General features: G+C 37.1%; 1 protein-coding gene across 5 annotated transcripts in view; it reads left to right on the plus strand.

Annotated features, from left to right (window-relative positions):
- Positions 1-25,432, plus strand: part of ASPH (aspartate beta-hydroxylase) — a 125,282-nt gene extending 99,850 nt beyond the window's left edge. For all 5 annotated transcript variants that reach the window (XM_060775379.2, XM_060775376.2, XM_060775378.2 and 2 more), the window contains 5 exons: positions 1,335-1,472; positions 10,202-10,337; positions 13,252-13,343; positions 15,142-15,275; positions 22,405-25,432. In XM_060775379.2, coding sequence (XP_060631362.2) covers positions 1,335-1,472; positions 10,202-10,337; positions 13,252-13,343; positions 15,142-15,275; positions 22,405-22,555 — 651 coding nt within the window. In that variant the 3' untranslated portion in view covers positions 22,556-25,432. The remainder of the gene's footprint in view (positions 1-1,334; positions 1,473-10,201; positions 10,338-13,251; positions 13,344-15,141; positions 15,276-22,404) is intronic.
- Positions 25,433-25,466: the final 34 nt, after the last annotated feature.

Genomic DNA, 25,466 nt, shown 5'->3' on the forward strand with positions numbered 1-25,466 from the left:
TATAAAGCAAGGTACTAATGGAAAGCCATTTTTCCAGTTCAGGAACTAAAAAATCTCCCACTTTAAAGATATATTTTTAATTGCCTGATTTTTTTTAGTTTCCCAGATTAATGGTTGGGTGGAGGGGAAGCCACACCATTTAAGACTGGCTGATTTATAGCAGCCATAAAGGATCTTTTTGGTTTTGCCCCATTTCTCAATTTTTTTTTCTCGAAGCCTCAGCTGCTTAATGCCTTCTGCTGAAAGTCATTTCCTTCAAAACTCATTAGAGTTGCACATGCTAGGCAAGTACCCAACATAAGGCAAGTATGAAGAAAATGTGAACTTTATCCTCTCTATGCCATTCTTCCTGATTTCTCCCTGCAAGTCATGGCTATTTTAAGAACATGACTTGAAACTGTAGGCCATTCCATGAATCTGAAATAGATTTGAAGCACCTTGTTTATGAAATGCCAGCCTATTAGTATAACACTTGAGAATAATATGGAAATTGCATGTACATGCAAAGATCTATTGGGTTCCACTGATTTTTGGTTGGTGGAGCAATATATTAATTGGATGTATTTAATACGGTGCTTTCATAGGGAATACTTTCCCTCTTTCCTCCGTGACTCCCCCTCACTTATAACTTTTCAGGTTGGATAATCGTCAGAACTGTATGGGATTTGAAATTGAGCTGTGGTGAGAAGAGGAGCTCATGAGAAATTGAATGGAAATACTTTCACAGAGAGGAAGGAGATTTTCATTCTTTTAGTGCTGCCATTGCTGAATTGCATTGGATACAATCCAAAATCTTCTCTCCTTGTCCCTGAATCAAATTCACTTGAGTCAGTTCAGACTTGTTGGTGTTTTAAATAGGATTATTTTTTTAAAAAAAATCTGTAAATGGGGAAGTAGAAAATGTAGGGATCTGCTTTATTTGCCTCTTTATTTGCCTCTTCTAGTAGGTAGACTACAAATTACATAAGACAAGTCCCCCTATAATTCAGTATGCATTGACTTAATTTGTACTTGTGTTGGTTACTAGGTAACTGTAGTTCTGTATGGCACAAAGAATTTGTTGTATTGGGATAAAACTATAGGGAAAACATACAATGTCCAAAATTTGATTAATTTAGTCAAAGAGAGTTAATGAAACATTTGGTTCTCTGCTCACAGAAGCCTTAGCTAGCATGAAGCATGAAGAGACTGAAGTGAACTGTTGGGTAAGGGAAAGAAACTTGCTGTTTGGAAGAATATGAAGAGAGCAAGTGCTGATTCTTGATGTGAATATTGTTATCCTTCTTTGCTAAGGCATAACTATGCAAATGAATTAAAACATTTTAATCTTCTAGGCATACAAGTGGTATGAACTTGGACACCAACGGGGTCACTTTGCATCTGTTTGGCAGCGCTCTCTGTACAACGTCAAAGGATTAAAGGCTCAACCCTGGTGGACAGCAAAAGAAACAGGTTATACAGAACTCGTCAAGGTGGGAACAGGAAGACATTGGCTATTATATGGTTTAAATGGTTTTTGTATTAATTTTATAATGCTTTTAAAATGTTTTAATTGTATATTGTGGATTATTATGGCATCGAATGGCTGCCAATTTGTAAACTGCTTAGAGTCGCCTTTGGGATTGGAAAAGGTTGGATAGCAATATTGTAAATAATAAATAATAATAATACTAACATCATTTTGCTGCAGTTATCCACCAAGAGAAAAGAACTAAGACATCATATAGGAAATATCTTTTTATAGTGCTTCCATAGTACTTATACCCTTTCTGTCCAAGAGGATTCCAGATATTGGAAACTAAATAGAGAAGATATCATTAGGAATTTTCATTTAGTTCCAAGAATTCTACCTGAAATCCTAGATAGCAGCACCTTTTGCAGTTAACAATACCAAACTAAATGCACCAAATCAGCTTCCAATGTTACTAACTTAGTAGCATATTGTTTTGAGTAGAAATTGGCAAATCTATTATTTGCAGTTTCTCATTTTGCCGATCTTGTTTGTTTGGTCCTGTTTCTATATTAGCTTTGTTTAAAAAATGGTGAAAACATATTTGGTAAGTTCGTGGGTTTACTGTAGGTATACTCTAGTCAGGACAAATAGTTCTTAGGACTTATACTTATCATTCTTCAACCCATGTTCAGATTGTTTTAATACTATTGTAGGAAGAAATGGATTGTGGAGGTATGTTAAGTAGCAAATACAAATGAGTACGTGGTTTTTGAGTTCATCAAATGAGGATGGCCATAGTAATTCAGGTTAATTACTACAAAGCAAGTCTTAAATTACTAAATGTTGTAATTAGAGCATATAAGAGGACAGTTCTTTTTCCCTTGTGCTCTCATAACTTTTAAAGGATTCACTGCATAGGTAGGCAATGTAAGGGCAGCTGAACAAATCTAAAATGCAACTATCAGTATTTCTAGCTTTCAATTTAGGCAAGTAAATTATAATAGGTAGTCTCTGCTGCTCTTAAATTACGGCGAAGAGTCTGTTATTAGAAAACACATTTTGAATAAGTATTGCTTTTCAAAATGTTAGTGGGATTTCTACTTCTGTTTTATGTCAAAGGGCAAATCAGGGCAGTGGCTTCAGAAACTGCTGTTGATTTAAAAAAATTTGTTTCTAATTTAGTGTTTTCAGTATACTAGTAGAATGTTTTAATATGATGTGCTAATAAAACATTAATGTCCTCCCTTGATAGTTTTCTATCTAAAACATAACATTATAAATGATATTTTTCTTAATATTGTATGCTTACACCTGAACACTTACAATGTTCTCTGAGGTAGAAGTCTGAGGTTTTTGGGGGTTTTTTTGTCTGAAGTCTGTAGCTTTCTGGTAATTATATTCTGTTAAAAGCAAGGGAGCTTGGGTTGTTTTTAAGTCTGCTTTGTATTTTATGAAAGATATTGATTGGTTTCATTGGGAACCACTTACAAGTAAAGCTCTTCTTCTACGGGTTAGAATGGAGTAGCCCTTGACCTAAGTGAACTGTTTAGTTCTCTAACCAGAGTTACATATCTCTCTCCTTCATGCAAAGGGATCTTGTAGCACCTTTAAGACTAAGAAAAGGAAGTTAGTAGCATATGTTTTCATTAAGTTTACTTCATTGGATGCATAGAATAACATGCCTAGAGGCACACATTTATACCTATAACCAAGTGGTTTCTAGTGGGAATAGCAAAACTCAAGGGTGTGGTGATGAGGTGAATAAATAACCATATTAATGATAAAGGAAGCTGTTGGAATGTAGTAAAATCAAGAAGAGAACCCTCATGAGGTTAGGGTGTTAACTAGCATTATAATGCCATATGTAGTATGCCAGGAATCCATTGTTTCTGTTCAATCCATTGTTCATGGACTAAAGTTTTAGATATATTCCAGTTGAGCCATTTATCTTTACAATCTTGCTTTGTAGTTTTATCTGTTTAAGGAGTCCTGTTCTGTAGTCTGAGATGGAATGTCTAGGAATATTGAAATGTTTTGGAACTGGGTTTTGTGTATTCCCATTCCTAATGTCTGATTTATGTCAATTTATTCTGTACTGCCATAACCTGGGGATCACAGCCAGACACAGTGAAGACATCTGCCCTTGTGCTATGCTACTCTGCTGCTGAGTATGCATGCCCAGTGTGGAACACATCTCACAACACTAAAACAGTAGATGTGGCTCTTAATGAGATATGTCGCATTATCACGGGGTGTCTGCACCCTACACCACTGGAGAAATTATACTTAGCCGGTATTGCACCACCTGACATCCGCCGGGAAGTAGCAGCCAATAGTGAAAGGACCAAGGCAGAGACATCTCCAGCTCATCCCGTTTGGATATCAGCCAGCATGTCAACTACTTAAATCTAGAAATAGTTTTCTAAGATCTACAGAGACACTCGCTGGAACACCTCAGCAAGCGAGAGTCCAAAAGTGGCAGGCTCAAACCCAGTACCTCAACCAATGGCTGATACCAAATGAGAGACTCCCCCCTGGGCAAACAGAAGACTGGGCGACTTGGAAGGCGCTGAACAGACTGCGCTCTGGCACCACGAGATGCAGAGCCAACCTCAAGAAATGGGGCCACAAAGTGGAATCCACGACATGCGAGTGTGGAGAAGAGCAAACCACTGACCACCTACTGCAATGCACCCTGAGCCCTGCCACATGCACAATGGAGGAGCTTCTTGCAGCAACACCAGAGGCACTCCAAGTGGCCAGATGCTGGTCAAAGGACATTTAATCAACTACCAAACTTGCAAATTTTGTGTTTTGTCTGTTTGTTTTGTTCTGTTAGAAATGTAATACAATTGACTGATTGCCCTGACACGACAAATAAATTCTGTACTGCGGAGACTGGTCTGTTTGCCCCATGCAAGAGAGATTAAGGGCATTCTTGACAGAGAATGGCATATATCACATTAAAAGATGAGCAAATAAGAGTATCTCTAAGATTGTGATCAATATGATTAGGTCCTGTAATGACATTTCCTAAGTAAATATGTGGGCAGAGTTGGCATCTGTATTTGTTGAAAAGACTTCTTCTACCAACAGCCGACTCTGAGAGAAGGAAGGAAGGGTGCCAGTGAGAGACCACAAGGGCCTTTTTCTTTTGTTTTTCTTATATTTAATTCAAAAAATATTCAAAAAGGGAGCATAACAAAAAGCATTAATAATTCAAAGAATCAAAATATTTATTATATATAAAACAGAGACTTCACAGCTATATTTTATGTAATATAGCCCACTACTAACCTACATAAAAAGTACAAACACTAATACAAACATGCAGACCTGCCTCCATTCATTATCTGATTTTTGAATCCCTTATTACTATACCCCTTTAAATGATATTATATAACCACACTTCTACATTTGGCAACACTCTTCACCATAATACCTTTTCCAAAAGAAACTGTAATCTAATTGTAAGTTTCAATTAGAGCCGAGATGTAATGTGAATCACTAAGATTATATAAATTAATTGGATACACTCTAATTGAGTAAAAATTTGAATTATTCCAAGATATCATACCTAGCAGAGGAGAGGCTCCCCATCCTGGTTTCTGGTGGAACAATACTTCCTATAGCTGTTCTGCCCTATTTGGGGGTTTGTTTTTATTTATTTTATTTATATTATTGAATTTATACCCTTATTTTCTCCCAAGATTGGATGCATTCCTTTCCTCTCTTTATTGTAATAATAGAAGAATTGACAGGAGATTAAATTGAGGCCTCTTTTTCTTAGTAATATAGGGTCACATGATGTAGGGCTACTTCTGGCAGGGCTCCACACTGGCTCCATGTTGAAAGCGTGCTGGGAAGAAGAATTTAGAACATAGGTGACTGCCCATGTTCTGATTGAGTAGGCCAAGGACAGTTCAGGGAAAGCTGGGTAGCAACCGCTTCCCCTGTGTGATGGCGAAGGGGGCAATGGGAAGCACGGTGTGATGGTTTCTTCCTCTGCCCCATGGACTTGCCACGCTGTGGCCCAACTTCAGGACCTCAATGTGATGAATTCCCTACTGGCACTACAAAAGTGGTTCACATACCTGATACACTTCAGCAACAGTAGATTCAATGGCTGCTGTCTCTGAAAGAGAATCAATTCCCCCCTCCCTCTCTACTTGAAGAGATGTAGGAAAAAAATTATTAGAAGTATAGCTCTTTTATAGTCGCAGTGTTTTCAATCGTAACAGTCTGAGCACAAGTATATTTATGAAATCTAAACATCCAAAGGGAAGAAATGTGTACAGAAATGTTCAGTTTCTCTGTTAAAGTGGGGGGGGGGGGGGCTCCTCCATTGCACTATTTGCCATCCATGTTTGTAATTGCTAGTTTACACTAAAATTTGTTAATTTATGGGGAAAGCGGAGTCACATAATGTACTATTGCCCAGAGATAAATGTTTGGGAACAAGAAAGAAACTGAGCTTCAGATATCTAGATTTTTTTGTCTTTTGAGTTGATTTTTTTTTAAAAAAAAGTTTAGTCCTTTATTTAGTAAGACAATTGGCAAGAAGCCAAAAAAATTCTATAATTTCTATATGCAATCATGATCTTGTAATCAGTTTTGCTAATATTTGCTAACTGAAAAAAGAGAAAGTTAAATGAGATTTATGAAATGTGATTACGAAGCAATGCAATGAAATAGTGCCATGGGGGTTAGAATAGCATATTCCTTGACTGCTACTGGCAACTGATTTTCTCCTTGCTGCTTTGTATTCTTTGCAGCAAACACTTCTGCTGGTACAGATATATATTTTGTTTTAATTGGTGTTATGTTTTGGGTGCCTAAGGTAGCTAACAGAGTTGGAAGTTTGCCTAAGGAATTAAAATTATTAGTTGTGTGGATATTTCTTTGGGGGGGGGGAGCATACATTTGATAGCTTTCACAATGTTATGTTAATGCTCTATAAAATTATTTCAGCATTTAAAAGAAGCTAATACTAATAATGAGCTGTATTTTTCTGCAAGCAATGCATGTTATAGCATTCTCAAGAGAGTGGTAACAAGCTTAATAAAGACAGCTGTTTCATTACTTTCAAAGGCGTTTCATACTTCTATTCTTTCTAGTTTTACTGCTGAGAAATCTGAGTAAGCGCCTTTCATCATACACTCTGAATTTGTGAATTATTCACCATTTTGCTGAAAGGTTATCTAAACCATATTTATCTATTTGGAAGTTTATCATTTTGACATTAACCACATAAGGTGGAAAGCACTGGCCATATTAAAATCTCTTCTATTCAGTACTGAAGACACTTTAAATATTATAGTTGTCTCTCCACCAGCATTTTTGCCTTTTGTGGATTTCACTAGTCATGGTTTGATTAAAATTTTCACTCTAAGAATCTCCAAATCTTTAAGTGCAATTCTATTCTCAACTTCCTACGGAAATTGACCACAGGATATTGCTAGAGGGCCTAGAAATTCCTAAACAGGTGTGCTCTCAGGTTTAAAAGAAATGGTGAATTTTAAAAAATTATATTGATGGAGAGTTAAATAATATGAACAGACAAGAATCAAAATAAAAGAGCAAAAAATACCCCCCTCCACACACACACACTTTCGTGGGGTTCTATGTCCCTATCCCCAGTGAATGTGGCTGACTGTAGTGCTCAAAAAAGGGAAGCCATGTTGAAGGGAGACATTCATGTGTAAATCAAAGTATAAGTATTGCACTTTAAAGAGATAAAGAGTTCACATGTTCTTCTTAGAACTTAAATTCAGTATCAAAGCCTATATACAAGAAAAGCAAATGTAGCAATTATAATAGTAGTAATGATTAGTCAAAAGTGGACTAACTGTTTAATAATCAAGGGCCTCTTTTACTCTTCAAAAATCCCACAGTTGATTTTGCAGTTGGATCAGATAGCCCTGAGTTTATAATTACAATACATGTTGTTTCTGCTTCAGTTTAATGCCATGGATATTCATAGTCATGGGCTATCACTTGGGGCTGAGTATGATTGTCTTCCAAGGGTAAAGTCTTGGCAGTGGCAAATGATCCAGCAGTGATTATGAGCTGACTGTATAATACTGTATAACAGTTTCCTTAAGAAAAGGTAGTTGTGGGCTGTAAGGAGTACTAAGTAAAACTTTTCTCTATTTGAGTGGATTGATGTTCTCTTACTTTCTCCCTTCTTTTTCTATGTTTCTGTTCTTGTTATGTGTCTTCAAGATTTATGGTGAGCCTATCAAAGAGTTTGCTTAGGAAGCTTTATAGCAAGGAGGCTTGCTATTGCTTTGTTCTTAATCTGAGAGTGTTACGTGCCCAGTTACCCAGTGGGTTTCCATGACTTATTGAAGTTTCCCTGGGACCATCTCTCAAATCACTGCCCCATGGTGGCTCAGTATTTTCTGTTCTGCCAAATGGAAGCAAATAAATGATTTTGTAGTATTTCACTCTACATTATTTAGAGATAAGGGATAATGTTGCCAACCTTCCTCCCCCACACCAACACCAACAACTTAAACAGCCAATCTGCATTTTTTGCTAATGTTAATTTGATATTTAGGAAGGATCCCAACAGGTTCAAACTAATATAGCAACAAAGTGAACTGAAATGACTAACCTACATCATGTCAGATTGCAAAGTCATTTGAACTTTATTTCACTGGTGCAGATTATTTGACAGATAATTGGGAAACCAACATGGGTGAAAGAACTATCAACTGTAGGAGTCCTTGCAACTTAAATTGGTGCAGTACGCTAGCAGTTGTCTTTTTTTAGTTTTATGCCATTATTGTTTAAGGTGGAATATTTAAATTGGCCAGGATTATCAACAGGATTCCAATCCTGATCTGATGTGAGAGCCTTATGTTACTTTCAGTATAATCCAGTAGAATTCTCCTTCTGTTTTAATCCATAATAACAGTATTCTTCTCAATAACATTTGAAATTATACCATTTTGGACTTCTGTCACCTCAGTAGATCATAAGGTTGAAAACTTGCATATATTTTGTAACCTATGTTTTCTGAGTTATTCCTTTAAAATTCCCTTGAGCTCTCAGATGGTAGCATGTAAACCCCTTTTCCATAGAATTATTTTGTACCTGGAACTACATCTAAGGTCACACACATTTTGGATGAATGGCCTTGAATACTGCTAGAGGTAAATTAATAGCCTGGCCTGCTGTGAAAAATAATTCAATTACATTGGAATTCAGTGATAGGAACCAACTAATTAAAATCAATTAAGTTACCACTCAAGTTGGACAATTTCTAACAAAAAGGGACAGCTTAATTAAATTTATTTCTAACTGAATTGATTGACTTAAGTTGGAATTGTAACATGAACTTTATTCCAGAATTAAATTATTAATTTAGTTATTAATTAATTAATTGAGCTAACATGCTAAAGAGCCATTGAATGTACTTCAGAACTGGTACTTTGCTCAAGTCCTTATTCTCCTATGAAAAACTACCTCCGGATTACAATTCAAATCATTTACTCAAGAATAGTTCCAGCAAGATGAATTGTCTTAAGGGTTTTGAGAACAGCAATTTATTTGTTTATCATGTCAGGGGCGACCAGACCATTGTATTACATTTCTGAAAGAACAAAACAAACAAACAGACAAAACACAAAATTTGCAAGCTTGGTAGGTGATTAAATGTCCTTTGACCAGTATCTGGCCACTTGGAGTGCCTCTGGTGTTGCCGCAAGAAGCTCCTCCATTGTGCATGTGGCAGGGCTCAGGTTGCATTGCAGCAGGTGGTCTGTAGTTTGCTCTTTTCCACACTAGCATGTCGTGGATTCCACTTTGTAGCCCCATTTCTTAAGATTGGCTCTGCATCTTCAGTAGCTGATCCTTCTCCACCCCATTTAAAATAGTAACAAAATATGTATTACTGAAACCAGTCATTTCCGGATATTTCTAAAATCTAGACAACTTTTAAAATTTTTGGAAACTCTTCAAAGTCATTCAAAAGCTGCTCCCCATCAGCACTGGGACATTCATTATTTTCTCAGCATCAATTTCCTAGAGTGCACCAGATTTCAATGAATATAAAATTCAGATTAGATTGATAGCATCTATAATCAACAGTCCTCAATAAAATAAAATAAACAGATCTTTCCCATGTATTACTGTGCTTTTACTCGTTCTTATTTGATTGCTTGTGATACTTTTGAATATGAATTTTGCATATATATTGAAATGGTGGATATTAAATCTTACATGCTTGCAATTGGAGGAGGAGGGAATACTCTGGGGATTTTGCACATTGTTACAAACCGTACACTGTATATATGTGTGCTGTGTTTCAATTTTGTATTTTCTAAATTCAATTCAATTTGTATTCTCAATGCTTTGGTAACTCTCTTGGTCCTGAAATGCTTGTGTGCTACAACTGTGAAGATCAATACTCTTGTTGGCTTACAGCGTAAAATGATCTGCTGAACACCCCCTTAGGCAAATCAAAAGCAAATTAAAGAGGAGGCCATTCTGGAAGAAGGTGTGGTATTATTGAACTGTTAATGATACGAACGTATGTGAAACTGAGAAACTGCAGTATTTTATGGTTGTAGTTGGGGTTGTGTTTTTTTTTATATCGAAAATCCTTAACCAGGTGGAGAATAAGAGAGGAAAAAACATAATTAACAATGATAAATGCTGCTTTGCAACTGTTGCATTAGTTTTTAAGGCAAAAATTAGAACACTCTCTACATAGTTTGTGTAACATTTTGACCTTGCCAGTCCTTAGAAAGAAACTGGAAAATAATTCGAGATGAAGGGCTTGCTGTGATGGATAGAGGAAAGGGGCTCTTTCTGCCTGAAGATGAGAACTTGAGGGAGAAAGGTGACTGGAGCCAGTTCACTCTGTGGCAGCAAGGTACGAAAACACTGACCCTTTGTCATTTTGTATGCATGCTCCATTTTTTTTAAAAAAGAAAGCAATTGTGACTCTAATGTATAGGAGTTGGTTTTTGTGAAGTAAAGATATAGTTCAGCAAATCCAGAAAGCTGACTTCAGACCAGGGCCAGATCTACGTTTTGTGGGGTCTTTGGGCAAGATCTTCTCTGTGGGCTACTAAGCTTGTTAGATTCAGAATCTGTCCCATTTTGTTTGCTTGTTTTTTAAATCAGGGCAATTTCACACACATAATTATAGTGCTGGGATTCTACTTTAACTGTCATGGATGCAGTTAAAGTGGAACCACAGTGCCATAATTGTGTAGTGTGAAAGGGTCCTTGCTCAATCCATGATACCCCATCTTTCTACACTTAAGCCTATGGTAGCTTGACAAAGATATATACCGGTAATTGGCTGTATGTTGATTTGGATAAAGATTTCTTCCTTTTCCAAGGTATGGTATGTAAGTTTGACCTTGTGGATTGTTGTCTTTCACAATGTGTGACTGGAAGTTTTTGCTTGGTTACCCAGAAGGTATATTTTCTATGGGATCAATTCTGTCTGTCCAGAAATGCTTTTTAGGTCACATAATGCTCTAAGCAGGTTTTGGCCTAAACATTGCTAAAATGGGATACATCTTGAGAGTTTGATATAAGCCACTCAAAATATCCTGAAAGAAGAGGGTGAAAGGAAACTTATCTACTATATTAGCACATGGGCTCTGTTTTCAGTTCAGATACGAATAAAAGAGGCTCTGTACAGAGTTTGTGAAAATGATTGTGGACTGGTCCCAAATTAGTGGAACACTGAATCTGATTCAGGTTTCGGTTTAAATTTTAAAGGAGCTATCCAAGCTGTCAAACAATATACCCAAAATAGATATTTGAGGTCAAACTAAAACTGAACCATTGATACAGGAGCCAGAAAATTCCACTGGAGTTGCCTCCCTCTCCCTGTGGACCAGAAGAAAGCCCAGACTAAATGATCTTTGAGTTACTTCTGATTGTTTTGGTAACTTTGACATGACACTGTGAGCATTCTGGGGAAGCAAATTCACATACTTAATTTACTTGTGTATTAAATTTATAGACTGCTTTTTTTGCAAGGTGAGATCATACAGAATTCTTTTTGCTATTTGCAAAATGCATTTTTATGATTCTTCTTGTGCCTGTGTCTGTTTGAATACTCACAAAATGAATGATGAACCATTATAAACTGGCTGAAGGAAAAAATATTGGTAAAGAAAAGTCTTCATGTCACAAACCAGCTGCAGTTCTGCCATTTGGAATTAATAGGAGGCAAAAGTATGCAAGCCAGAATGGACTACCAATGCCATCTAAGAACTGAATACTTTTAGGGCAGGACATCTAGAGTTGCTGTATTAAATAAAGAACATGAAAGCACTGGTCATGTTTAAAGGGTTTGTATTTTATAAAGTTGCTCCAAAATTAAAGTATTTGTACACTGTAAACTGTAACCATTTCATTAATGGGATACAATATCAAGTAAGATCTACAGTATTTAATATTTTCATACATTACATTACATTTATACATTTCTATTCATCAGCTTGTATAACATAGATTCGATTCAAAAAGAGGTTTGTAAAGCTAATTGTTTCCAAATCACTTAGAGGACTTTATGACTGAGACTTGAACTCAGATTTGTCCTAGCCCAGCAAATCAGTGCTACCAAAAATGGTGATTCCTAGACTACTTCAAGTGTACAATCCGCAGGGAATTGCCAGGAAAGAAATAAAAAGTTGCAGCCAACGGGCACAAATGTGGTAGCAGTCTCTGAGGATCAGTTTCTGGTGTCAGGTAGCCTGGAGAATAGTGCACCACACAACCTGCCAGTGGTGTTTTCTCCCCCAGTTAAAACAGTAACTGGTATCCTCGTCATCTGTCCTGATTAGATAGGGATAGTTCCAATAGATCCTTTGTTATCCAACTCCTTTTTAAAATTTGCTTTTTAAATGCCAATTTTTCTCTCGAATGCTTTTAATCCTCTGCTAATTTAAATTGCTGCAAACTGAATTTGAAGTGCAAATGTAGTTTGCGCTCATTTAGCGCAGCTATAGGGAAGAGAGAATAGAGCATGGGAACTTGCCATTCCCAGTCAGCCAAGGCAAAAGCAAATTCCTGCAGCCTCTCCTAGGTACTGTCTCCTTTCCCATTAATAATTTTTACAAACCTGGTGCTGGGCCATAGGTGTTCCAGTTTTCACCTGTGAAATATTGAAAGGTATATACAGAGGTGGTTGTAATTATTTTCATTGGAAAACAGAGAGGACTGAAGCTAAATAATGTGTTATTTGGAAACATATAATATAACACCTTACTTTATTTATAGGAGTTGGTTCTTACCCATACACATTTTTGTCCATTCCGTAAGGTACATGATTAATTTGGCTAACATTTTACATCTAGGCCCCTCATGACAGACAACCCTTGGTTTAGTCTCCTTGCATCTATGTAGTAAGACACTTTCTGGCTTATGCCAGGAGAAATGCAGGCTATAAAGCAAAACCAAAAATGTAAAGCCTTTTGCAAGATTTCAGAGACCCTTAGCAAGAAGAAGTAGTTACTTCTTCAGCAATCTACTAAACACAGAAGGAAAGAAAGAGAGAAAATGTACTATCTTTAGAAAGTTTGCCACTGTGATAGGGAACAAGTGTTGTACCACTGGACGACTGTTTGAGGTGCCAAAGGCAGATCTCCATGTGGCCTTTTGCACCCATGCTTAACACATCTGTCTTCCAATAAATCTTTCTGAGGCAGCATTTTCATATCTGATAAATGATTGGAAAATTTTAAGACTGCTGTACATTTAGTATGTAGAATTCAAGTTCGGAATACTTTAATTTACTATCATCATGCTCTCCTTTTACCTAGGAAGGAAAAATGAAAAAGCTTGTAACAGCGTTCCCAAAACCTGTGCTTTATTAGAACGATTTCCAGAGGCCACTGGATGCAGAAGGGGGCAGGTATTGAACTGGTATTCTCAGTCTCTCTTGTATGATTTTTAAGATTCACATTTGGATCAGAAAAATGGTAATACTGTAATAATCATGACCTATGGCTTGGATCTAGACTATCTGAAAGAGTATTTGTCTCATGTAAGTCTCTCCAGGTTTTGAGATCTTCCAGGAGAGATTTCTTTCAACCCCACCATCATCACAACTGAATTTTGAGGAGGCAGAAGACCTTCTCAGCCAACAGAATTCCCCCCATGAGAGGCTAGGATAGTATCTCTTATTGTCCTTCCACCAGGATGTGAATATTTATATTTAACAGATTTTGGCCACTAACTGCTTGCTGCAGAGGGGTTTGAATGCAAGGTGTTGCTATATTTTTCAAATATTTTATGTTTTTATTACCTTTAACCTTTTTAAAAATCAATGCTGTTTTTACTTTGTGTTATAATATTGTTTTTAAAACTTTTTTTCGTTATTTTGTCTTTCAATGTTAGTATTGATTTAATCTGTGTTATGTTTTAATCTATGGTATAGGTTGCCCTGGGTCTCTCATTGGGAAAAAGGCAGGTGGAAATAAAATAAGATATATAGAAAGAGGAATGTGCCAAAAATGATAAAGGTTGTTATACAGGTTGTCAAAATGAATCATAATTGATATTATTTTATAAAAGGTGAGCAGTTCAACAGATATAGTTGAAGAGAAAAATGCTGATATAATTCCATTTTTTCTCTACTGGAAGTTTATAAATTGGGTCAGAATAGGATTTGCCACAGAAATGTGAAATAGCAATATCAGGTTTTATATGCAGTCCATGATGTAGCTTTATGTTTTGTTGAACTGTACAGTGTGGTGGTGAGAATGCTTGAAGTACTAAAAGAGAATCCTCAATACAACAGTGAGACGTCTTCCCAAGCTGGACAGTTCCTTTTAGCTGTTCAGAATGGTGAATTTATAGTTGCCAGACACATCCTAAGAAAGCTTCTGCCGACATTCCTTCAGCCTAGCAAAACATTACAAAGAGTAGATATAGACATTTCTACAATAGTCTGCAATATGTCAACAGTCTCTTTTTAAAAAGCCAAGGAGGTGCGAACAGAATTTGTGAAAGAATTTCAGGAGATTTTTGACACAGCAAGACCAGTGGTGGAAGTGTTATTGTTATTGTGGAATATTATAGGCTAAATCTGTAGTTTTTCTACACTTTTTCAGGACTTTTTCTGCAGTCAGCTTCAAGAAAGGTTTAAAAGGTACAGGAAAGTAACCAGGGACTGCAAGTGTTCCTCCCTATTAATTATGGCCATTGTTCAACTTGGACAAGTGCACAGCACTTTACAATGAATGCCTTCAAGATACTGACACACTGATGGAAGAGTTTTATCTGTGGTGCAGAAAATGGAAAACGATTGCACCTGCAGAAAAATCATCAAATGCACTGGAAGCATATTTTGTCTGTGACAGACAGGGGTTTTTTTTTCCAAATGTGAAGAAACTTCTTCAGATTTATGCAACATTGCCAGTATCAACAAATACAAATGAAAGGTTGTTTTCTTACACATTTTTCATTTTACAGTGAAAATGTCAGTCACTTTATTTTTTAAAGAAAATTCAGGAATAACGTGTGGACATTCTGGTCTCGTTAGGGTTGGAGAGTTCAAATCCTTTTTTTAGTAAGCCTGTTAATGAGCCCAAGGGTCGAAAAGTACAGCTGGAATTCTAATGTAAGAAGGGATGGCAATGTTAGGTTTTCATTTTGGATTGAGCTGAACATGGTCCTTTATTCTAGAGTAACTGTACTTCTCTCTGCAGATCAAATATTCTGTTATGCATCCTGGGACACATGTCTGGCCTCACACAGGACCTACTAATTGTCGGTTGAGGATGCATTTAGGCTTGGTGATTCCCAAAGAAGGCTGCAGGATCCGCTGCGCACAAGAAACAAGGTATTATTTTTGCATCTGTGTTCCAAGTGTATCACACTGGGAAGCAAATATATTAAGAGCTGGTATAGAAGCCAAAGCACAAACTCCAAAGCAGTTATATTACTTTTTAAAAAAATATACTTTAAAAGATTTTCTTCAAAATACACAAATATCATAAAAATCATCATAGATGATGGTAGAAAGTAAGAAGATGAGAAAAGAGAGTGAAGAAAAAGATAAGGAAAGGGGGAAAAAAAGGGAAAAAATGAAAAAAAAATTAAAAAATGACCTCCTGGTATCTTCCGAAAGTCTTCCGTGTGAACTCATTTTTTCATTTCCTCATTACTATAGTTCTTTGTTTTCTTCTTTCCCACTTTTTATCGCGTTACAGTCTTCATTTGTCCTTCTCAAGTCACTATTTCTTTTTTCTTCTTTCTTAAATATTCAGTGACCTCTCTCCAGTCTGTTTCTTTTCTTCTAATTTCTTTGTTTTTCAACAGTAGGAAGGTAAGCTTATCTAGGTTTCTAATATCTAGCATTTTTATTATCCAGTCGTCCTCTTTTGGTATCTCTTCTTGTCTCCATTTTCTGGCATAGCACATTCTCGCAGCCGTTAGTGCTAAGAATAAGATTTTGTCTTTGTCCTTTTCCAAGTTTTTGTCATAAATTCCTAACAGAAATAGATCTGCTTTCAGCAGTTATATTACCTAGGAGAGTGGGAATAGGTCATGGCTGTTGTGTTGGCAATACCCGGTGCGTATCCCTCCTCCCCTCATCACACGGTGGGGTTGAGAGAGTGTGCTTTGCACCTTTTCCCTCCCCCCATCAGAGGACAGAAAGGGCACATCACTTTGGAACATCAATGAAGGGATATTACTATGGAAGAATATTTGTTTTCTCTTTTAGCAGGGAGACAACTGCCATAAGCATTCATCTTCACATGGGAGGATGAAATAGTCAAGGACTGGCATCCCTCGTTGGAGTGGGTTGCTCAGAGACCTGATAATGAGATGAAGAGTTTACCCTACACCCCATGACTGTTATCTGTTTAGAGTTGATGATGAATGGAAGCTAGTATCATTTAGACAGCTGTTTTGATCACTTGTGCGGTCATGTCATATTAGTTCAAAGTGATCAGATGTTTACCACTCTCGATCAATTTTGAATTGAGCTTAATCTGAGTTGAAACCTTGTGGTATGTGCAATACTGGTGATGACTTGATTGTCATTTAAAATGCTCCTAACATTCTCTTAAATGGAGAACAAATGAGATCTTTGCTGGTGGACAAGAACACTGAGGGCTGTCTACATGGTTAAAAAAACTCGAACTCATCCCATATCTGGTGCTGGCATAACACATAACTTCCTTGAGGGTTCAAGTCTGATTCAGTTGTTTTTCACCCCTGAGTGCTTAAATCCAAGTTCAAAATATACACATTTCCCCCCAGAGTTTTCTGGACCTGGGTTATTTCCCATGCCCTTGTGGTCTGAGGTGAATTTATTGCTGAGCTGGGGAATGGGAGTTTGAGTGGGTAAGTGGCACACATAGATAGGAGGTCCTCTGATTGGTTTTGCAAACATTCAATAGCCTTAATTCTTTTGAAGGTTTATTTATGCAAGATAATTACATAATTGTGCAAATAATTGCTATTACCTCTATCAGGATCTAAAAATACAGTATAAACACACACACACACACACACACACACTAGCTGTCCCCTGCCATGCATTGCTGTGGCCCAGTCTGGTGATCTGGAAAATAAAGTAATGAGAAAATTTTGGTTTCTAATATATGTAATGTCTTTATGTTTGTGGGTAAACAGTACTTCTTGTTGTTTCTTTGTCAGTGTTGATAGCAGACCTGCTACGGCCATGTGACCAGAAATAATGCAAAATATATCACATGTGATCATAACAGGACTGTCCTTTAACACCAAAATGGGCTCACATAGAGGAAACATTTGGCTGGTAATGCTGCTTTCATTTGAATAAGGAGGCATGTGGTGTCAACATGATCACTATGAGCAGAAAAATGCAAATTGAAGCAGGTTGTTTTCACTTTTGTAAACAACATCTGAAATCAGCTTTTGGTACCCAAGCTGCTGTTTCACTGAAGCAAGCTTTAATCTGATGGGGGCTTTTTTTAATGAGTTTAAATAACACTGGGTTTTTTTTAATCTGCGTTCTTCTGTCTTATTACTAGTCATCACCCTGAGCATTAAACAGACATAAAACTAATTTATTAGGAATATAGAGCAGATTACAGGATCACATCACATTCATCCTCTGCCTATTTTCTCCTTTATAGAACACAAATTTCTTTTTATAGGCCAAACCATGGCAACACCCAATAGACAGTGGTATGAATTACTCTTAAGGCTAACCAGGCTTATAGCTGCAGAATCTAGATTAAGCAGGAACATAACCAGTCCTAATTACACTGAAAGTAGCTGCTGTTACAATGGTTGCTGCAAACTCTGCCTGGTCAATTGTCACTGTACAAGAGCAGGGATGACAGGAGGGAGCACAAAAGCCCTGCAGCTACTCCTGATTGTTTTAATAATTGGCAGTATTACACTGGCCCAAGAATGAATGAGCAATTATCTCTCTCCTACTAGTAATTTTGTACTGCTGTGTATGCAAAGGACTACTGCTAGAAAACAGAAAATATATAATAGTCAGCACAAGACCTTTCATAAATTCCTAAATTAAGTATGATGCATTGTTAAAGATCTACTCATCTTTCTGTTTATGAATTTGCAATTTGTTCAATTTTAACAGCTTTAAGAAATTTGTTAGGTATTGGGCTGTTCATTTTTAATAAACTTCCATCCATCATGAACTCCCTTATCTATTAGTATTCCTAACCATGGGATCGCACCCAACATTTCTCTCAGTTTATCTTGAAGACCTGGCTGTTCCGGTGTGCCTTACCAGAATAGGAAACCCTAGCATTATGTCCCAGATGCACTTTATCAGAGATTTAAGATTATCTGCACATTGCACTCACCCTAAATCGTATATTTCACCTGTCATACTCAGCACTTTTAATCTGTACCCATTACATTTGGCCCGGCCCTAGTTTTATTGTGTTATGATGTATTGTTTTTGTTTACTGTCTTGCTTAATGCTAGCGGGGTACAAATAAAGATAATAATAATAATAATAATAATAATAATAATAATAATACAATGCTTTTACATTTTTAATACGGACTTCAGTGTCTAGAGAGATACTTTATTGAAATATTGGTCTGTGCTACTAACATTTTGTGATGTTGCACATTTTAATGGAGCAATGCAATGGGCTCCACTATGCCATATGGCAATCAATTTTACTAGTTTGAATAACTGTCATTTATCCTTGATGGTTATTGTACTGCACTAGTATATCATACTATACTACATTATTTTAGTCTCTGTATTTGGGTGAGTCTACTTCATAGAATTAATGCAGTTTGACAGCACTTTAACTGTCATAGCTGAATCCTATTGAATCCTAGGAGCTTCAGTTTTAAAATTTCTACAAGTTTTGTAGCCTTCTCTGCCACACACTAAACTGCAGTTCCCAGGAGTCCATAGCATCAAGTCATGCAGTTAAAGTGGCGTCAATTTGCATTAATTCAACAATGTAGATGTACCCATAGTCACAATATTGGTCAAAACATGGATTTATTTGAAAGTAGGCGAATTTTAAGGCAAGGTAGCAGAAAACTTGCGCTTTCAGAAGTTTTAAGCTTCATTTCCGGGCAACTTCAATAATCATAACTCATGATCAGGAATTATGGAAATTCCAGGCTGAAACATTTGGATGACCAAAGATTCCCTATCCCTAAGGTAATGTGTCTTAAATGGAGTGCAGGATCTTTCCTATTAATTCCTTGAAAACTTTCCTTTAATTGCCTCTTTTGTTTTATTGCTCTCTCCTGAATTTCCTTCTGTTGTTTAAATCTCGATGCTAATGAGATGTCCAAGGTTGTCTGCAGTATTTAAAGCTCAGTTTTGTTCTCATCAGAGATTAATTGTAGAGAGACTATGTTTCTGCATCTAACCATTGCTGTAGAATTAGGACAAGCACTAAGACAAGATGAGCAATTGCTGAACTTGCTAATTGATTGGTGCTTTAGTGAAGTAATCCGTGAATTGGGAATTGAGGGTAGAGATGGAAGTATCGCAACCTAACTTTAAAAGTAGCTGCTAACAATGCCAATTTTTGGAGGACTGCCCAGATGCTGGGGAACACCTCAGTCCTTCCTAGCAAAACCAATGGTAAGAAAATATAGGAGGTGCACTCCAACAGCATTGGGAGGGACATACTTTACTGGCTTTCCAGTAAAGCATTTATGGAAATCTGCAGCCTGAGCCCCAATGTAGATCCAGAGAAAATTATTTCTCTCTCCCTATGATCCATTGCCTTTACTCAAGCAGCCAGGGGAGACAGCTTTAGGTAGTGAACCATACAACACAAACATACATTTACTGAAATAGTCACAACTTTATTGGTTACAGCTGTGAGAACCGTGGACAATGGATTCACTACTACGCACAATTCAAAGTGCTGGCTTTAGCCTATAAAGCCCTAAACGGTTCTGGTCCAACTTACCTGTCCGAACATCTCGAGCATTAAAATCTGCCAGGGAAGCCCTGTTCTCGATCCCACACTTTTCCCAAGGCCGATTGGTGGGGACGAGGGACAGGGCCTTCTCAGTGGTGGCCCCTCGAGTATTGTACTCCATCCCCATTGTTATTAGATTGGCCCCCTCCCTCCGTGTCTTTAGAAAAAAAATTAAGACATGGCTCTGGGATCAGGCATTCAGGAATAGCGCAACACAGAATTTATATGTAGCAACATGAAGGACGTGAAGGACCAACACAGTTTTAGAAATATGGTTTTAACAATTTTTAACAGTTTATGTATTCATATTTTTGTTGATTTTTAATGTGCTGTATTTTATATACTCTGTATTGCAATGTGGCACTGAAGTGGCCAATCTGTAAGCCACTTTGAGTCCCAATTTATGCATTGACCAATCCATTTGCCAAATAATGACCCCATGCCTTAGCTTACCACTAGCAAATGTGCGATGGCATCAACTGCTCAGACCTTGCTGGTTAGTTACTTTTTTGATGCAACACTATGTTTGCAATCATATAAGGCTGAAATATTCAGAATTTTACACTAAATGTAATTATAGGAAGCTTTGATGCAGGAATAGTGGACTGTCATAGCACGAGTAATATAACAAGTTCATTATAAAGATGATTGTCCGGTAAATATTTTCATGGAAGCAGAAGACTTTTTTTTTAATGATTCCATGGGCCTTCAAGGTTTAATTTAATGCTGTTGAGGCCAGTGACATTGTTTAAGTATTAGAAACAATTTATTCTTATCATCCAGGAGGCAGTATAATTTTTCTACTTCATTCTTCTTATGAAAAGTGCCAAAAGACTTTCTTAAAATAAGAGAAAAGTCTGTGAAATGTTATGATACACCCTCATTTTACTTGAGCAAAACATGTTGCTTATCAGCTTTATACTTCAGAACGAAAATGACGGTATAGTTTAAGAACTGTCTTGTTGACTTCATTGAGCTGGATTAAAAGAAGGAAGGAGAGGATTTATAATAGCAATGCTAATAACCAGTCTGAAACACAATAGCTCTAGAATGAAAGATAAAGGAACTCAATATATTGGGGGAAGGGAGAGATATTCAGCCTTATATTAGTCCCAGAAATACATTACCTGAAGCCCAGTAACAAATTAACCTGTATTTTGCAACAGCTGAAAATGGAGATTTATTCTCATTCCATTTTTCCTACTGCAGATAGAAGATTTATTAATATTCTATCTATAGAACATTCACTAATGGACAGATCATGTTAATTGAACTGCCTTTTTTGGCTGTGATTTTCTTTTCTTCTGTTTATATGTACTAATTCTTTAACACAGTGGTTCTCAACTGGTGGGTCCCCAGGTGTTTTGGCCTACAACTCCCAAAAATGCCATCCAGTTTACCATCTATTAGGATTTCTTGGAGTTGAAGGCCAAAACATCTGGGGACCCACAGGTTGAGAACCACTGCTTTAACAGGTTACATTCTTATTTAGTAACAATTTATTTTCCACGATCTTTGTCAAACTAGGATATTGTGCCTTTAGTCTGCATAACAACAGTGATTACCCTACTTAATGGATTCTAAGGTGCACTTTTCCCCAAAAAATTGAGCTTCAAAAAATGTGTCTCATAGGAGCTTATCCCACAAGACAACCCTCCCTCCCCCAATGTTTTAACCATTGTAATCATTTTTGAATGGAAAGAGATGGAGCCCATCCCACAATGCAGGGGATTTCCTGCCTGTGCCCATTAGGATTTGTCATGTCATTGTTAAAAACAGTGTCCTAAAAAAAAAAGGAGGGGGGAAGAAGATTATCAGAAATCGTCTCAGGAGCCTAGGATGCATGACATTCCATTTCTAAGCTGCAAAAAGCATGTGGGATGGGAGCCATCAGAATCAATATGATAACATTGGCAAATAGGCTGTCTTTTTGGTGGTCTCCTAACTTCCAGTGAGTCCCCGGTATTCTGCTGTAATGCGGCTGCTCGGTCCACTTAGGTAATTTTTATATATAATTAAAAATAAGAAATATTGTGATGAGGGGATGATGAGACAAGGAGAAGCTCTGTGTGAGAGAGCATTAGGCGGTGGCTCGTAATTGCCCATGCCACTGCCACCTCCATTCCTGATGGCACTAGTAGCCAGAGTGAGAGGGAAAGAAGCCAGATCCCAGATCTGGAGTCCAGGCTCTCAAGCTTGCTTCTCTCTTTCTTTCTCTGTCTGTGCTGCTTGTACCATTGAAAGTGAATCAGCAGTGACGAGGTGATGGGGAGACGGGAGGAAGCTCTGAGTTCTTAGGGTAGGACTGGTATCTTCCTCACTCTTTCCTTGGTGGAATGCATTGTTGCTCCAAACTGAAACCAGAGGTGCTATGATGTCACTCACTTCCAGATTAATTTTCAGTCCATTTGAAGCTATGTTTTTCCTACTTTCAGGGGTATGAACCAGAATTATTGCATATACTGTTCCCTGGGCCATGTGTTCTTCACTCCAGCCTTAAAAGTAGCAAATAAAAATGACCTATTTTGTCTTTCAGGTTTTGGGAAGAAGGGAAGGTTGTCATCTTTGATGATTCCTTTGAACATGAAGTGTGGCAGGATGCGCAATCATATCGCCTGATATTCATTGTAGATGTCTGGCATCCAGAGTTAACACCACAACAGCGGCTCACCCTTCCAGCCATTTAAGTGTGATGCTTTCCTTCTTTGAGATCCATATTTCTTGCTGGTAAAACAAAAGTGAAACTGAACTGGATGAAGAAATCTCTTTATAGACTTTGAAACTTCCTGTTCTATGTATTATGCCAATGCCATTACAGCACTGATCTTTATAGTTCTGTATTCATGCTACAAGTACAGATGCCTATATTTTATCAGCCAAAGAATGTCTTGTGCCATGCTTCAGACTATGACATATGCCAGGGCCAGTATTTTGTTATGCCTGTGTTTTCAGTACCACTGTTAGACATACCTTTGGTACTCTAGTCATCTGGATGCTAAACTAAAGGCTTGCATAAAGATACCAATCTTCTGACAAAGAGGGGTTGTGGAGCGGCAATGTTCAGTGGATTGTGATATATCTGTCCTTGTAAGCCCACCTATATTTCAGCCAGGCAAGGAGGAAATGTTTAGTAAAGTCTTTAGATTTAAATCTGTGGATTTACAGTGCGAGCTATAGAAAGTATGAGTAAATGGTTTGATATTGTGTGCGGGTTTTTTAATAGAAATAATTGTATTTTTCTACCACATATGTATAGATATCCGTTTTGCTCTTTATGAACCACTTTTGTATGTTTCTTTGAATTTATTTTGTAAAAACAATGTTAACAAGAAGCCTTCACTAGGAGCTGTACAATATACTGAGTATGTGTTTTTCCTTCTAATTGGGATGATGAATACCAATTTCCTTTCTTCAGTCTTGGTTAAGAATGTTTATAACAGCATTAGTATCTGTGTTTACCCCTAACACAAAGTACTTGGAGCCATACCAAGAGGCATTGAGACTTTCAATAATATGTACATTTTGCCTTCAAGTTTCCTATACAGTAAAAAGCTTATAATTTCAACAGGAATCACACAAACTCTGATTAATGGGCTGTTTGTTCTGTGATGAAATCAATTTTGGAGCCATTCTTCTTCTGGGTTATGATAGCATTTTTATTCTATACTTAACTGTGATCAGTTTTGTGTTTTACATTAATGTTTGTATTGTGCTGGGATTTATCCTGCTTGTGTGAAGTGGCAATCGCATTATTACGGTGCGGAGCTATTTAAAGCAACAGAGAAAAAGCAACTTTCATATTTTCATTTTCATATTCACCAACAGGGAATAACCTCCTCTGATGCCTTTGTAGTCAGTCAGGAAGTGCCAGACTTTGCCTGCAAACAGCTCAGAGCTCAGAAAAGTTACTTTGGAAACTATACCTCTCTGGATTCCCTAGGCAGCATGTCCAAGTGGTTCTGGGAGTTTTGAAACCAAAAAGTAAGGTTTCCAAATTTGACACATGCTTTGTGGTATGAAATCCACCAGAACTTTTAGTTTCTGCTTAGGGGCAGTAGAATCCAAACAATTTTTGAAAGGTTAGAATATTCAGATAGGTACTAGATGAGAAGGAAATAGGTACTAAATACATACTAGATATGAAGGAAATGTTTAGTACTGGTTTTTGTCACAATTGAAAAACCACGGGCTACATTTTCCTTTAACATTAATTGGCTCAATATTATTTCATCTGAGTTTTGCCTGAAAACAGGTAGCAGAGGTATGTGACTGGCAAACAGAATAAAGCAAACAACACTAAAGGTGCTCCTACCGGTAGATTGTTGCCCATTATGTGCAGTTGGATATTATGCATTAAAATCAAGTGCCTTCAGTGTAGCATTGTGGATTTTATATCTTTATGTTAACAGCTTCAACACTACAATTGCTGCTACATTTTTCACTGGAAGCAAGGAATCAAAGTGCTTGTTTCCGTGAGCTGTGGCTGCTGGGATAACCAAGCCTTATATAAAAGCCTTGCAGAACTGCTTACAAATATGTACTCTGTGTATATGACTCAACCTCGATCTTTCTTTGTAATTCTGTTACAGCTCTGTGTGAAAATGCTAATGGCAGAGACAATTTTTAAAGGAATCTTGCCCAGGAAAGCTTTCTGGTTTTGCTCAGGTCTCTTGGGATATAGGACAATCCACACACAGGCCTATTTATCACTTCATTTTAAGGTTTATTACTTGACTTGAAATTGCTAATTTGGATGTCAACTGGCATTTTCCAATAACATTTTTTATTGTTATGAAAATAAATTACACAGACCTTTAGCTAAGATTTTAATACTCATTTCAACCTTTCTCAAGATTTACAATGCATTTGGTCATCATTTCAAGAGGGTATAAAGTCCATGGTAGTAGAAGTGAGAGTTTAAGCCAGCACACTTTTTCCTATGACAAATACATTAGTAAAAACTCCGTTTCTTTTCTTTTATGAATTATCGTCAGCTTTAATTTATAACCCCTATGACAAAGGGTTAGCAAATAAAGCAGCATAAGCAATAATGCAGAATAAGTAATACAACTGGAGATCCTGTATTTCACCGAGAAAAGACAAAGGCTTGGCTTACGTGTTACTGGTTTTATAGAACTTCATTTATACATGAGAGACTAAGTTCAATATTTATTTGGCCATCAGGAACAATAGAAACTATAGCTAAATTATCTCTGCAGCAGCTCTATACAAGCAACATCCTTAGCTCTAAACATTAGATTTGAACAGTTCCTGAAAGATATTCCACAAAGAAAGGATGACATTAACACATCATGGTTTGATTCATTACAAATGGGTATGGCGAAATGAATGCTTTTGCTTCTGAGTATGACCTACAAGTCACATAGCCATCCTTAAGAAAATTAACTGCTTTCTGTTTATGGCTTAAATGTACGGTTTGATTAAGGTTTGGAAAATGGCTGTTACTTACAGCTGTCAAATGTGAGTAACACATCCCCGGCTAGTTGAGAATGCAACTAACATGTTTCCAGCTATTTGAGAAAATAAAGCCACAGCAAAAGCCATTTGATTACAGTGGAATCTTCTTTTATTATTATT

This window comes from Anolis sagrei, chromosome 4 (genome assembly GCF_037176765.1).
Source record: "Anolis sagrei isolate rAnoSag1 chromosome 4, rAnoSag1.mat, whole genome shotgun sequence".
Taxonomy (NCBI): Eukaryota; Metazoa; Chordata; class Lepidosauria; order Squamata; family Dactyloidae; genus Anolis; species Anolis sagrei.